The 12,406-nt window shown below is 37.1% G+C and overlaps 2 protein-coding genes across 5 annotated transcripts; one reads left to right on the top strand and one right to left on the bottom strand.

Moving 5' to 3' along the window:
- Nucleotides 1-316: 316 nt before the first annotated feature.
- On the bottom strand, nt 317-4,592 carry LOC127420693 (uncharacterized). Of its 2 annotated transcripts, XM_051663174.1 has the most exons (3): nt 4,065-4,592; nt 3,852-3,953; nt 317-2,986 (listed from the first exon to the last, which is right to left on the bottom strand). In XM_051663174.1, exons 1-3 carry the CDS (start codon nt 4,425-4,427, stop codon nt 851-853), a joined length of 2,601 nt encoding a protein of 866 aa, XP_051519134.1. In that variant the 5' UTR covers nt 4,428-4,592; the 3' UTR covers nt 317-850. The 2 variants fall into 2 exon arrangements, with proteins under 2 accessions (XP_051519134.1, XP_051519133.1); XM_051663173.1 differs by having other exon boundaries at nt 3,852-4,592.
- A 206-nt stretch (nt 4,593-4,798) lies between these two features.
- Nucleotides 4,799-10,050, top strand: LOC127420714 (uncharacterized). Of its 3 annotated transcripts, XM_051663210.1 has the most exons (9): nt 4,799-4,898; nt 5,007-5,101; nt 5,396-5,523; nt 6,694-7,107; nt 7,212-7,443; nt 7,823-8,061; nt 8,181-8,328; nt 8,550-8,659; nt 9,275-10,050. In XM_051663210.1, exons 2-9 carry the CDS (start codon nt 5,062-5,064, stop codon nt 9,584-9,586), a joined length of 1,623 nt encoding a protein of 540 aa, XP_051519170.1. In that variant the 5' UTR covers nt 4,799-4,898; nt 5,007-5,061; the 3' UTR covers nt 9,587-10,050. The 3 variants fall into 3 exon arrangements, with proteins under 3 accessions (XP_051519170.1, XP_051519171.1, XP_051519172.1); XM_051663211.1 differs by lacking the exon at nt 4,799-4,898 and having other exon boundaries at nt 4,929-5,101; XM_051663212.1 differs by lacking the exon at nt 4,799-4,898 and having other exon boundaries at nt 5,082-5,101; nt 5,396-5,589.
- The last annotated feature ends 2,356 nt before the right edge of the window (nt 10,051-12,406 follow it).

Genomic DNA, 12,406 nt, shown 5'->3' with positions numbered 1-12,406 from the left:
ACTGCAAAAACTCAAAATCTTACCAAGTATATTTGTCTTATTTCTAGTCAAAATATCTCATTACACTTAATATAAGACACAATCGCCTAACAAGTAACATTTCAGTGAGATATAGGGACTTGTTTTAAGACAATGCATCTTGAATATCTTGTTAAGTGAGAGAGTCTTGAAAACATCTTATTTTGAGTTGTATGTCAGCTGAAACAAGCTTTTTTGACATTCCATGAGGTTTTTTTAGCTGCTGTGTTATTTGTAAAAGATGAATCATCTTGTTTCAAGAATTAGACTTACTTGATTTAAGAAAATAAATCTGCTTTATTGGAAACCCTCAAGTTCAACAGATTTTGCCCAAAACTCATACATCATATTGTGACTTTCTGGAGTCTCTGCTGCTTGCCTGTCAATCTCACAGTGTTCACAAGACTCTATGGATTCCCAGAACGTTGAACTATTCCTTTAACCAAAATAGAATTCCAACAAAATTGAATAAAATATAAAAAATACAATGATGCACATAGAGGCAAAAGCAAAAACATCCAAAAGGCCAACAAAGTTTTCAATGTTGTTACATAAAAAACAATCTCCACATTTGAAAGGCTAAATAAACTGTATATATGACTTAAACAGTAAAATGTCATTGCTTAAATTATATTTAACAGCCACTCTATTTGAGCATTATTCAAAAGTATTCACTGAATACCATAATGGCCTTAATACACTGGAACCCCATGAACACATACATTAATAAATCAGTTCCTTATTAAAGTATCTCATACACACTGGCCTTATCTAAATGATTCAGTGGTGAGAGGAGAAAAAATAAAAGTACTATGAAATGCTCCCTAGAAAATCAAAGGGAGTGATGTTCATTGATGTCTGTGAGATCATACTTCATTGGAATGTACTTGCTATTATTGAAGGTCAAATAGTAGTATGGTGTATAATCAACAAGTTTTTCAGCATCCACAAAAATATTGGCTTGAGCTAGGTAGGGAACTTCTACCTCATAAGCTAAATAATGATCATTCCACTCGGTTATAGAGAGAGGTTGGCATTCAAAACAATACACTGACGAATTTACTATGTAGATGTTTTTCACAAGTCCAAACTCTGGAGTACTATTGATGACATTAGAAATAACCAAAGTTTTCTCACATGTATACTTATTTCCATGTTGCATAATCCACTTTACAGAAACTACATGTTGAACTTGCTCTATTCCTAAGAAGTCTTTCATCTTTCCTTCTACATAGTGAACATTTTTAACCTCAGAGACTGGGCCCATTTCAACTTCACTTGAAAAAATTGGATGTTTCTCATGCACATTCTGACTACATTCATATAGTTGATTGTGCTTCACAAGAGATTTACAAATATTCTTAAAACTACTTTTCAAAGCCCACTGCTTGAAAAAGCAATGCTTTGACTCAAAGCGCATACACATATGCCTCACCATAGGACCAAGTGCCTTAATCTGAGAAGGAAGATGCAGAAGGTAATGCTGTTTAGGTATGATATTTGTATCTGGAAACAGTTGTTTGAAATCTTTCAAATGTTGCTCTATTAAAAGCTTCAGCCTTGAAAGAGTTGGGAGAGCAATAATAGGTGAAAACAGAATTTTGACTATCTCTAACAACTTAAGCAGCATTTGTGTGTAATCATTTTCTTCAATTGTGTCAATGAGAAATGGCAGGATCTTTAACAAAACCAGCATCTGCCCAGCTGACTGTTTCAGTTTATTGTCATTTGATGACAGTGTATTGACAGATATGGGGCAAGGCTTATCCCTCGCATCCACAGGAGAATAAGGGAAACCAATAATTGCACAGTTGAATGTGTCTAGCTCCATATGCCCTGAAAGCACAAGATACTTTAAAACACATTTGATTTCATATGGGGCAACACCTTCAAGAATAACATGCATGATGTCTTGTGGGGTTTGATTGATTACATCAAATTGAGGAAATTCTGTTAATTTGCTTCTCCTGTTAATACCATATGTCGTTTTTAGATTTTCTTTCAGAAAGTCAGTGCTTGCCTTTTCAATGTCACTACATTGCCTGATATGACTTGCCATGGTCCTTTTAACAAACAAATCTTCATTAAATTGTTCCTGCATGTCTTCAAAGTTGCATTCGCAGTGTCTGCATTTACTGTAGGCAAACCCTACTCCTTCCTTAAATCCAGCCACTTCATGCTGAGCTAGAGTGTCTCCACACACAGACATAAGCGCCCCACAAATTGTCTTCTCACCATTTGCAGTGACAACTTTAACACCATCATACAGCTCAATTAAGTCACGGTTAATCCTCTCAAATATCTTATCAATACCACAATCGGAAAGATCTTTTGATTTTACCATGGCAAGCAGACGAATGGCAGCAAGTCTAGATCTGTATTTAGGTTTGATGTTACCCAAGGTGTAATAAATCAATAACAACTTATTTTTGTTTGCCCGAGATCCAAGAGGATTGCATAATTCAATTTCGTCTGTATATAAAATTAACTGCAATGCTGTGGGAACTTTCAAAAACAGTGGGTGCGATTTAAAAATGTCTCCATCAACTAAATCATGAAAAAATCCATTTTTGCATGGCTGTGGCCCCTCTTCAATCACTGCAAGAATTCTTGGATGGAATAACAGCTGCTCCAAACTTTTCACCAATGGTATATAATAAAAGTAATGGTTTTTAATGGTAAGGACTCTGGAGTCTCCACTTTTCACATAACATACTGTATTTTTTGATATAATAAGCTCTGGTTCAATTGGTTGTAACAGTTCTTTGATTGTCTTATCCTGCAAATGAGTTGTAGCAATTTGACTGAAAGGGTCAGTAAACTGGTCAAATATTCCCATTGCATCACTCTTCAGCTGATCCAGATCCCCAGAATATGTCTCAATCATGTTACTCATTTGATGTTTTAGGTGCTGCAGTAATGCCGCCTGGTATTGCTGGACTCCACTGACCATCTGGTTAACAGCTCTCTGGAGAAGGGGGAAAACAACAAATATACAAATAAACAAACAAATGACAAACTAATGAGAGGAATATGAACAAGGCTATGCGACAGTTGGAATTGAGGTTGAATGGAATGTTAGTATATAATGCTATATGTCTGCTGATTCCTTAGGTGGTTTAAGTATTTGGTCTTCTCCACCAAATTCAAAATCTAGCCTAGTTTAATTTCTTTGGTCTTCACTGTTGTGAAACATCAGTAAAGACCAAAGAAATAAAAATGTATAGACTTCTAATTCTGTGCTTAAACTGACTACATCAACCATCCTAGGAATCAGCAAAACTATCATCTAATCATTCTATTCTAACATTCCATTCAGCTCAATTCCAACTGTTACAACATACTCACATATGCAGGCCTCATTATGCTCATTTCCACCTCTATATTTTTATTCTGGGACTCAACTATAGTAGTTTTGGATGATTGACAATTCCAAAAAAATCCTTATTTATCTTATGCTGGCCCTTTATGCAGCCCCTCAGTTCATCCTCTGTCTGAAACAAGTCGTTTTAGACAGAGCATTCTGGGAGTCTACTATGGTTACTACAGTTACTGTTCCTGCATGTGATGTAATAAGGGGAGCCAAATGTAAATGTCATGTTTGCATACACATTTACTGAAAGATGGAGCAGGAGAGAAAGAGAGGACTTTTTTTCTCATATTTTGAGGGTCTCTAGACACACCAGGGACACATAGTTCTGTTGAAGACGGGAAAAAGTGGATTTTGCATAGTATGACCCCTTTAAGTCATTTTTTACATTATAAGCTTATTGCTATTAAGCTTGCTACTAACAATGAAATACCATTCATTGGAAAACAATGGGATAAATTACCTGTGTCATTCGATGGGTTTCTCTGGCTTGAAGAAGAAATGCAGTTGCATGTTTGAAAAGGTCAACGTTCACACGACCCTCTCCACCTTCTTGAAATCCACTCTGAAACAGATTAACATCTCTATTAAAAAAAGGGAAAATGTTGGCATTGGTAGCTAGCACCACCAGACAATCTGATACTAGTCTACCTGAATACCATAAATAATGACGTACCGTTTGAGTGACGATGCTTGAACCCACTTCAGCCTCTGAAGAATGTTGCTGCATTGCACAGACCTCAGCCACAAGGCTCACATTAGTTTGGTTGTTTGTGGCTGTCCTCTCACGTGTTCCTGGTGAGCCATGGCGAGTAGATCCTTCCTCCTCGGCACCTTCCACTTGGAGAAGATGATGCGCGTGCGTTCGCTTTACGTGATAGTAATAGGAGTTATACACCCTATACTCACTTAGACAGCCATCAATGCCACACACCACGCGAAAGTCAGGGCTGCGACTGTGCAAAGAGTTAATGTGACTCAATAGTTTTTTCAGAGTCAATGCCACAAAAATGTAGCATATGAAACAACGCCAAATCATCTTAGAAGAGCAAAGTTCAAAACGTTTAGACCGAGTGCAGCACGTTACATCCAGCTAGGGAGAAAATTATAACCTTTAAATGTGGGGGTAATTGGTGTAAGTTCTTATTTAGCTAGCTTGTATTTACAGAATAATTCATCTGCAATGCGCAACTATGTAGTTGAACTAAACACAATTGTTACATATATATATATATATATATATATATATATATATATATATATATATATATATATATATATATATATATATATATATATATATAATAATTCCTCATAAATTTGCCCATATATTTGGGACAGATGTGTGAAATAGCCTGATAACAGTCAAATCACCCGAAGAAGTAAGCCATCCCGCGTCTGGTGGGATTTGCACATGCGCAGTACTGATCACAGACTAGGAACGTGAGCCGAAGAAACCGCGCAGGAAAGCTACCTTTACCGAGACATTTGGATTAGTGTTTCATTGCAAGTAAGTTTTATCCAATATTTCATGTTTTTTTTTTTTTTTTTTTTGTAGTCGCATACGTTTTTAAGTTATTCATGTTTCAATGTATATTTATTGTGTATACTGTTGCAGCCGAGGACGAACTAACGTTCGCTGAGTTAACTTGCAAGCCAAGACAGCTAACAGCATGGACGAACTGGATGACGCCGCGGTGTCGATTTTAAGAGGTAATGTAGTCAAATATTATTTGTAAACTTAGTTATTGTCATACATACGATATATATCATATATAAACGTAGATACCGCGTTCGACATTTGGCGCGCAGATACTTGTTTCAATTAAACCTAGTTACTGGGGGTGGGTATACTCAGTTCTATACTAAAACTACGGTTAATGCACTAAACTAGTTAGCACTAGCTAGCTATTCTGAATGAAGTGAAAACTTTTACTAGTTTCATGCAGTTTGGCTGTTCTAGGGCACTAATTCATCTTGCCATGTATGTCTTCCAATATGTCACAGCTGCAAACATCAGTGAGGAAATGATGAGCACCCTGTCTCGTGAAGACTTGCGGGATCTTTTCCCAGGCCCAGAAAACTTCTTACGGAGAAAAGCAGTCTGGTGTGCTTGTCATGGTGTTTCGGAGGAGGTCAGTTTCTCAGTGACACGGCATTAACTAGCAAAGTGGTTTTGGAACAGGCATGGTAACCTACAGGTGTGTTCAATTGTTACATCATGTTTAGATTTACATGTTTTGTTGATTTAGTTTATTCCTTTTCTGTTTGTTTAGTAATTATTTTTTAGGCTGTAACACCATAAGATAGTGACCAAACCTTCCCTTATTGATTTATTATATCACTAAAAGGAGAATATTAACACAAACCTTTATCAGTCAGTATTGTTATTATTTCCTTTCCTTGTATCCTCTAGCTGTAGTAGCCTAATGGTGTTCCTCTATAATTTTTTAGTTTTTAAAAAGCACCACTTCAGGGATATATTGCCAGAGTTGTGGTGGTAGACATGCCCAATTCCGGTCTAAACCATTCTCATTACATATACAGATCATTTTTGTGACTAAACGGATACAGATGTTGCTGTAGTCACTGAACTCTATTTGCTTTAGGTTTCTGTAATGGAACTGACTTGCATAATTCCTTTTTCATAAATCCAGATTTGTTATATCCTCCACCATATTTGATGTATTCCAGTCAATAACTGGTAGGCTCCATGAAGTGGAGCGTCATTGTAGTGCTACGTTCTTAATTACTAGAGTGCACAGAGGCTACTGGAAGTGCACATGCATGCACACAACAAACTCCTGCAATGCCCTTTTTATGTCTCATTTCCCATTACAGTAGGTTGTTATTGAGTGTTTCAGTGTTTATATAGCTTAACATTATTAAACTTAATATTACTTAATATTCTTGCAAATTTTGAATAGCCTCACCATTACCCTCAAATTTCACCGGCGGCGTGCACCATGACAATGCATGTCTGTCATAACAGCACACCATATAAACATGGTCGTGAATTTGGTGTGTGTGCATACTATTTTTCATGCTTTTGTGATGCTGCAGTTTTATGAGATTGTTCAACATGTATAAAATTGTTATGAACAATGATTTCTCTTTCAAGAAATAAATACTGATTTAGAGATTCATTGATAGGTATTCAGTTAGTTTATGCAAGAGATTTAACCTCCAAAATGAAACAGATTGCATAGTTGTGAAATGTTGTCAATGCTGCATTGCAATTTGTGGTAACACAGTAAAAATGAAATGTTGCTTTTACAAGTAGTTCATTATCTTTTATTTTACAGGAATCTGGCCGAGAAGACTCAAAATCAATGGGCAGTTCCACTCCTATTAATGAGTCACCCCCACCGCAGACATCCACTCCTGTGAAAAGATGTCCTGCAAAGTACACAACACCTGAAAAGGTTGTGAAGTTATCATTCCTAGAATATGTATTGCACACTGACACCGAACTAGAGCAAGTCCGAAAACAATACTTTGAGTTGGCGAAGAAAGGTGAAGAGCGCAACTGCCAAATGTCGAAGGACCTCAGATGCCGGCTCATCCGAAACACAATGACCAGTATGATCGCAATCCTGAGGGCAACGGGGGATGGAGACAGATACCCGTCAAAACCAGAAATTACAGCTATGGCAAAGAGAATAGTCCTGTACTACCCCATGCTGCAGGACCGAGACTTGAACAACAAGAATACCTGGGTAAGTGAAATGCAGCCAGTTGATGACCCAAGTGTTTCATATTGGCTTTTGTTAATAGCATTTGTTTGATATTTGAAACATTTATTTAAATTGTCTTGTCACAGGTTACTGTGTACTCACAGCTATACAAAAGATTGCAAAACGTGAGATCCCCCCAAAAGACCATTCCAGATGGGAGACATTCGAAGAGGCGCCGTCTTGAGCAGCCAGGTGACCCAGATGAATTTGATTCAAGTGACTCGACAATCATTCTAGATTGCTCCTCACAAGGGAGTAGCAATCAAGATTGCTCTTCACAAGGGAGTAGCACCCCAGACTCGGGCAGCAACGGAAGACGTGAGTTCCAACTTTGCATTTACAAATTTACCATGGTGTGGTGTTTATATTTCATTTACACTTCTGATGTTCACAAGTCTAATAAACCCACATTATTGGATCTTTAAAACAATATAAAATACTTATGGAACTAGTTCTTGATATGTCACATTTTCAACATTTTGTTTTCCTTGCTCTCATAAAATAAGATTTACCAAGTGTCAGTCAATGTGATATTGGCATATATGTGCATGGTACATGCATTCTTTTGTGACTTGTGTCAAAATAGAGACTAGACGCATTCAAACTAATTACTACTACTGCCTACTTCCTATAAGAATAACTCATTCATTCATCAATTAATGTCATGTATTCAGTTATGTATGTTTGTGTCTTTTAGCTAACAAACCCACAGACATTGACACTCCAGACACTGACAGTCCAGCAACTATGGCCAAGCACTATAGAACCCTACAGGCTTTGTGTAAAAAGAAAAATCCAAACCATGAGTCTGTCTCTCAGCTCCTGGATTTAGAATTTGCAGCCAGAAGAGCATTCATAGATTCCGATTCTGTTCGCGAGGAGGACAGATATGAGAAAATTCTAGAGGCGTATCCTTGTTTCAAGGACATTGGCCATGTAAGTCATTATTGACTGAGCATAATTCAGAACATGGTACCACACAGAACAATGTCTTATATACCAATTTCCTTCTCCTACCTAATGCAGTCAAATGTCTGTATTTGTATATTGGATAGGTGATGGGGGAGCTTCGACGCATTCTGGACAAGGATAACAGCCACTACATTGATGAACTGAGGGGAAGATGGGACAACTTCTGCCAGAAGGTGCAGTTTTTTGGTGTATGGAAAAAGATGCTGAAACCCCCAATGGGAATGGACAAAGGTAAGCAATGATGTTTTGATGTTATTAGTGGTCAGGGTGGACATTAGAGCATGTTAATTGTCAACGTGCTAGTGTCTTGTCTTCCTCCTTTTTCATCTGTGGTGTCTATCCCATCGTTTGTTTAATGTTTCTGTATTTTAAAGCATATCTGTTGTTGACCGTTGATCAGATTTGACCTTGTGTTATCTAAGTGTAAAAGTAATAAATATTTTCCTCAACAGTTGAACAGGCTCTCGGGATCCTACGTGTGCTACCATCACTGTTCCCCTCTTCATCTACTCCTCCTAAGAAGATACGAGATGCGAGTGAGGCTCTGGTGCATGTCCTCGAGGTGAGCTGTGTAAAATATTACAGAATAATTTAGACTGTCCAAAGTTATAGCTTAAGATGCTGGTTTTAATTGCTCCCAATGTATTTCCTAGTCACATATGTTCTAAGCCTTCAGAGATACCCCAGACATTTGTTTTTGGAAACAGGATTTTAAATGGTAAGATGTGTGTAGCTCTCAATATTACAGTATGTACAAAAATGGATGCACTACATGGTTAATAACAGGTTGTATAGAACTAGTGAAGACCTAACAAGACTAGCCTAGTATTGGCTAGCCCAACAAATCTAAATACATTTCTATAAATTCAAATACAGTGTGTTTAGCAATACAATTTTGTACAGCAGATCCACATACACATTTTGATATTCTTTATATGATTTCAGTGTTTTGGCAGGTTTAGATCGTTTGTGAACAGGAAATGCATTGGGGACAGTCAAAAGCAGCAACTTCAGCTGTAACTTTCTCAGTACTGCGCCTTTCGTCAAAATTTTGTTTTGGAAAGTTATTTGATTGTAAACAAACTTCTGAATGGCTTAAGTTGAAAAATACCGAAATGAATCATTTAAACAAAAGTGCTTTATCCTGATAGAAGGATGTCTGTGTTGTGTGTTTAAGGAAAACGAAGAACCCAATGCCTACTTGAAGAAGCGCCCTCTCTCCTGTCCAGTCCTGATTGTGAGTTCGTCCAACTGCCTCCTGGCTGTAGGAGATGTGCCGATAACTACATTCCCAAAAGACAAGGTTACAGAGGGTGCTTTATACCTTATGGCCTACTATTATGCCCTACACCTTACTTACCCCAAGTGTGTAGCCACTTTGCTTTCTGTCATACAAACGGAGGTCCTCTTGGACACAATCCATGAGCAAGACCTCACACCATCTTTCAAGAAGGGCATGGCCGACTGGAAAGCTTTTGTTGGCAAATAAAGCCATTGCCATTGATTCTTGTTTGGAATTTAGCCAAGGTAGCCCAATGTTAATGTTGCAATAATAAGCACTTTGTTGATGTATTGAGACACATTGTTCAGATGTTCTATGTTGCTATTTAACCAAGTTAGCCCAATGTTAATGTTAGCCCAAGACCTGTAATTTGAAAGTTACCATAATAAGCACTTTGTAAGTGTACTGAGGGTACACATGTCAGATGACTGTGTCTGACTTTAACCCACAATGTTACACATATTTGGCATGTTCTGTTTTTATTTTATTACAGTCCCATACACACTGTGAGCCAAAACATATTGACTGGTGCTCCAGTCATACACTGCTGTGAAGGTGTCTCCATGTAATGCACTAGACTGTCAGAAGTGTATGTTTACTCCTGCATTCCACAGAGGTAGAAAGAGGTAAAAAAAAATGTATGAAGAGAAAATAAAACATTTGTTTGTTTAATGCAATACTTGTTTTCATTGAAGTAGGTGATTGTCTTAAATCTAGAACCGTATCACTATTGTAGAGCTTGCAATAAGTGAAATACACTTGAATTGAAATGAAGAGGATGACCAGAATGATATGGCACTAATACGAGTAACAAATGCATAATGAGTATTTCCAGCTAACTTCAAGACATATTTTATCCTAAAATGCTTAAATATCACTTTCTAATCTTATTTTAAGTTGGTGATGGTCTTAAATCTAGAATGGTGTCACTTACCAATAAGTTAAATACACTTGAAATAAAGAGGATGACATGAACAGTGAAAAACAAAAAGCTAATTTTGAGGGACAAAATGCTACTTTTGAGCATTACAGGCTTATTATGAAATACAACACTTCCTAATACTAGTACAATATAGCTCAAAATGAGTTTTCCTAGATAATTTCAAGATCAGTTTTATCTCAAAAGTCCTAAATATCACATCTTATTTCAAGAAATCTTGACAAGCCAATTTTCACTTGTTCCATTGGCAGATTTTTTTACTTATTACAAGCAAAAAACATCTTGTATTCATTATTTTTTTACTTGTTTTTGAAATGGCCTTTTTTCCAGTGTATGTGTAGTTTCTGTACTGTGATGCGGCTTAAATCCTGACTGAAATTCCTCACAAATACCATTCTCTGTAAACATTAACATAGTTGGGAGGACACTACATTTTCTAGTATTTTCGACATACATGGGAGATTTGAAATCGTTCTATTATTAACCAATTCTCCTGGATCAAGCTCTGGTTTCTTGATAAGGGGTTTGAAAATTGCCAGCTAAAAGATTATTGGGACATGCCCTAAATATAGCAAGAAGTTAATAATATTAAAAAGAGGTTCTGAGATTACAGGAAACACCTCTTTTAGGAGGTCAGTAGGTATAGGGTCTTGCATACATATTGTTGTTTTTGATGCTTTAACAAGTTTTTTTTTAAGCTCTTCTTGACCTATGACAGCAAAGGACTTTAGTTGCTTGTAGAGGATAATATGTGACACTGTCTTCTGAGGTGCTGTGGCAGATGGATGCATAATTCCAATTTTGTTTTTTATGGTTTCAATTTTATCAGTAAAGAAATTCATAAAGACAGTACTACTGTGCTGCAATGGAATATCTGGTTCAGTCGAAGCATTTTTCCTTGTCATTTTAGCCACGGTACTGAAGAAACACCTGGCAGATTTTAGAGCCTGTCTGTAGCTAGAGACACCATCCATGCACCGTGAAAAACCTCTAATTTTGTACTCTTCCACTTGCAGAACATTTTTCAAGCTGCTCTCTTAAGAACTTTAGTGTGATCATTCTACATTACAAATCACACATTATCTACTGCATATATATTACTTATGATCATCATCGTGTAGTTAAAACTGCTTCTTTTACTGATCTTGTGTGAACTCTACTCATAGAATGAGGCATAGTGTCATTGATAACACATTTTAATGTCAGATTAGTTAAGGTTATACATGTAGTCTTAAGCATCCTCATATAAATGTCTACCTCTAAACGCCTCCCACAGTGGCGTGGCTGGTGTCTGAATGTTCTTAAACAGTTATTTTACTCTGAACAAAAAACAAAGAAGATATCTCCATAAGTTTATTGGGGTCTTAATTGCTCAAGCTTTAAGTCACGTGTTCTGTACGCGGACGCCTAACGTTTAGGTCTATCTGAAATGTACTTTGGGCTTATGTGAGCAAAGGTGAGCAAGCATTTTAAATGTATTTCTATGAAAGTCATGCGCCACACTCTAGAGGTGGACTGTGGGATTGATAACGATGCAACGAAAGCATTGAGGGCAGTCGAGAAAGTCCAAGAAATTGAAATTCCTCAGCTTTATGCAAATAATGAATGAAAAACGCTGGGCGCCGACCAGTACCTGTGAGCTGAAAGCAGTGACGCCTGTCATAAGCGCTTCAACATATGAATATACTGCTGAAGTTACTGCTGGATTCAGTGCTTTTTTTTTATATTAACAATTTTTATTGATTCCATTCAACAAATTAAATAAACATCACAGAAAATACGGAATCAAATTTGTGAGGCAAAATTACATAACAGAAAATACTTTGTAAAATAAACCCCAGCCAATAGGAAGAATGAACACAAAGAATGTGTAGATTCATTCACAGAACTGTCTCAAAGGTGTGATCTTCCACAAAACAAATTCCAGCTGATATAAAACCATTCAGATTCCTCAGACAGACAAACGAATGATCAGTGAGCCGGCTGTTATGAGTTCAGCTGATGACGTAATCATTCCAATGTCCCGTAAAAATACTCAACAAAACAAACCACAGCCAGCAGGCGGAATAAGCACGAAGAACGAACAG

The sequence above is a fragment of the Myxocyprinus asiaticus genome, chromosome 30 (assembly GCF_019703515.2).
Source record: "Myxocyprinus asiaticus isolate MX2 ecotype Aquarium Trade chromosome 30, UBuf_Myxa_2, whole genome shotgun sequence".
NCBI lineage: Eukaryota > Metazoa > Chordata > Actinopteri > Cypriniformes > Catostomidae > Myxocyprinus > Myxocyprinus asiaticus.
Note: the sequence above shows the minus strand (reverse complement) of the source record. Positions and strands in the feature narration are given on the sequence as shown.

Coding starts and splice junctions, on each gene's coding strand:
- LOC127420693 (XM_051663173.1), bottom strand. CDS start 4,427: ATGATTTGGCGTTGTTTCATATGCTACATTTTTGTGGCATTGACTCTG. Junction 2,987..3,851: donor AAACCCATCGAATGACACAG/GTAATTTATCCC, acceptor CCCCTTCTCCAG/AGAGCTGTTAACCAGATGGT.
- LOC127420714 (XM_051663210.1), top strand. CDS start 5,062: ATGGACGAACTGGATGACGCCGCGGTGTCGATTTTAAGAG. Junction 5,102..5,395: donor CGCGGTGTCGATTTTAAGAG/GTAATGTAGTCA, acceptor AATATGTCACAG/CTGCAAACATCAGTGAGGAA. Junction 7,444..7,822: donor CTCGGGCAGCAACGGAAGAC/GTGAGTTCCAAC, acceptor TGTGTCTTTTAG/CTAACAAACCCACAGACATT.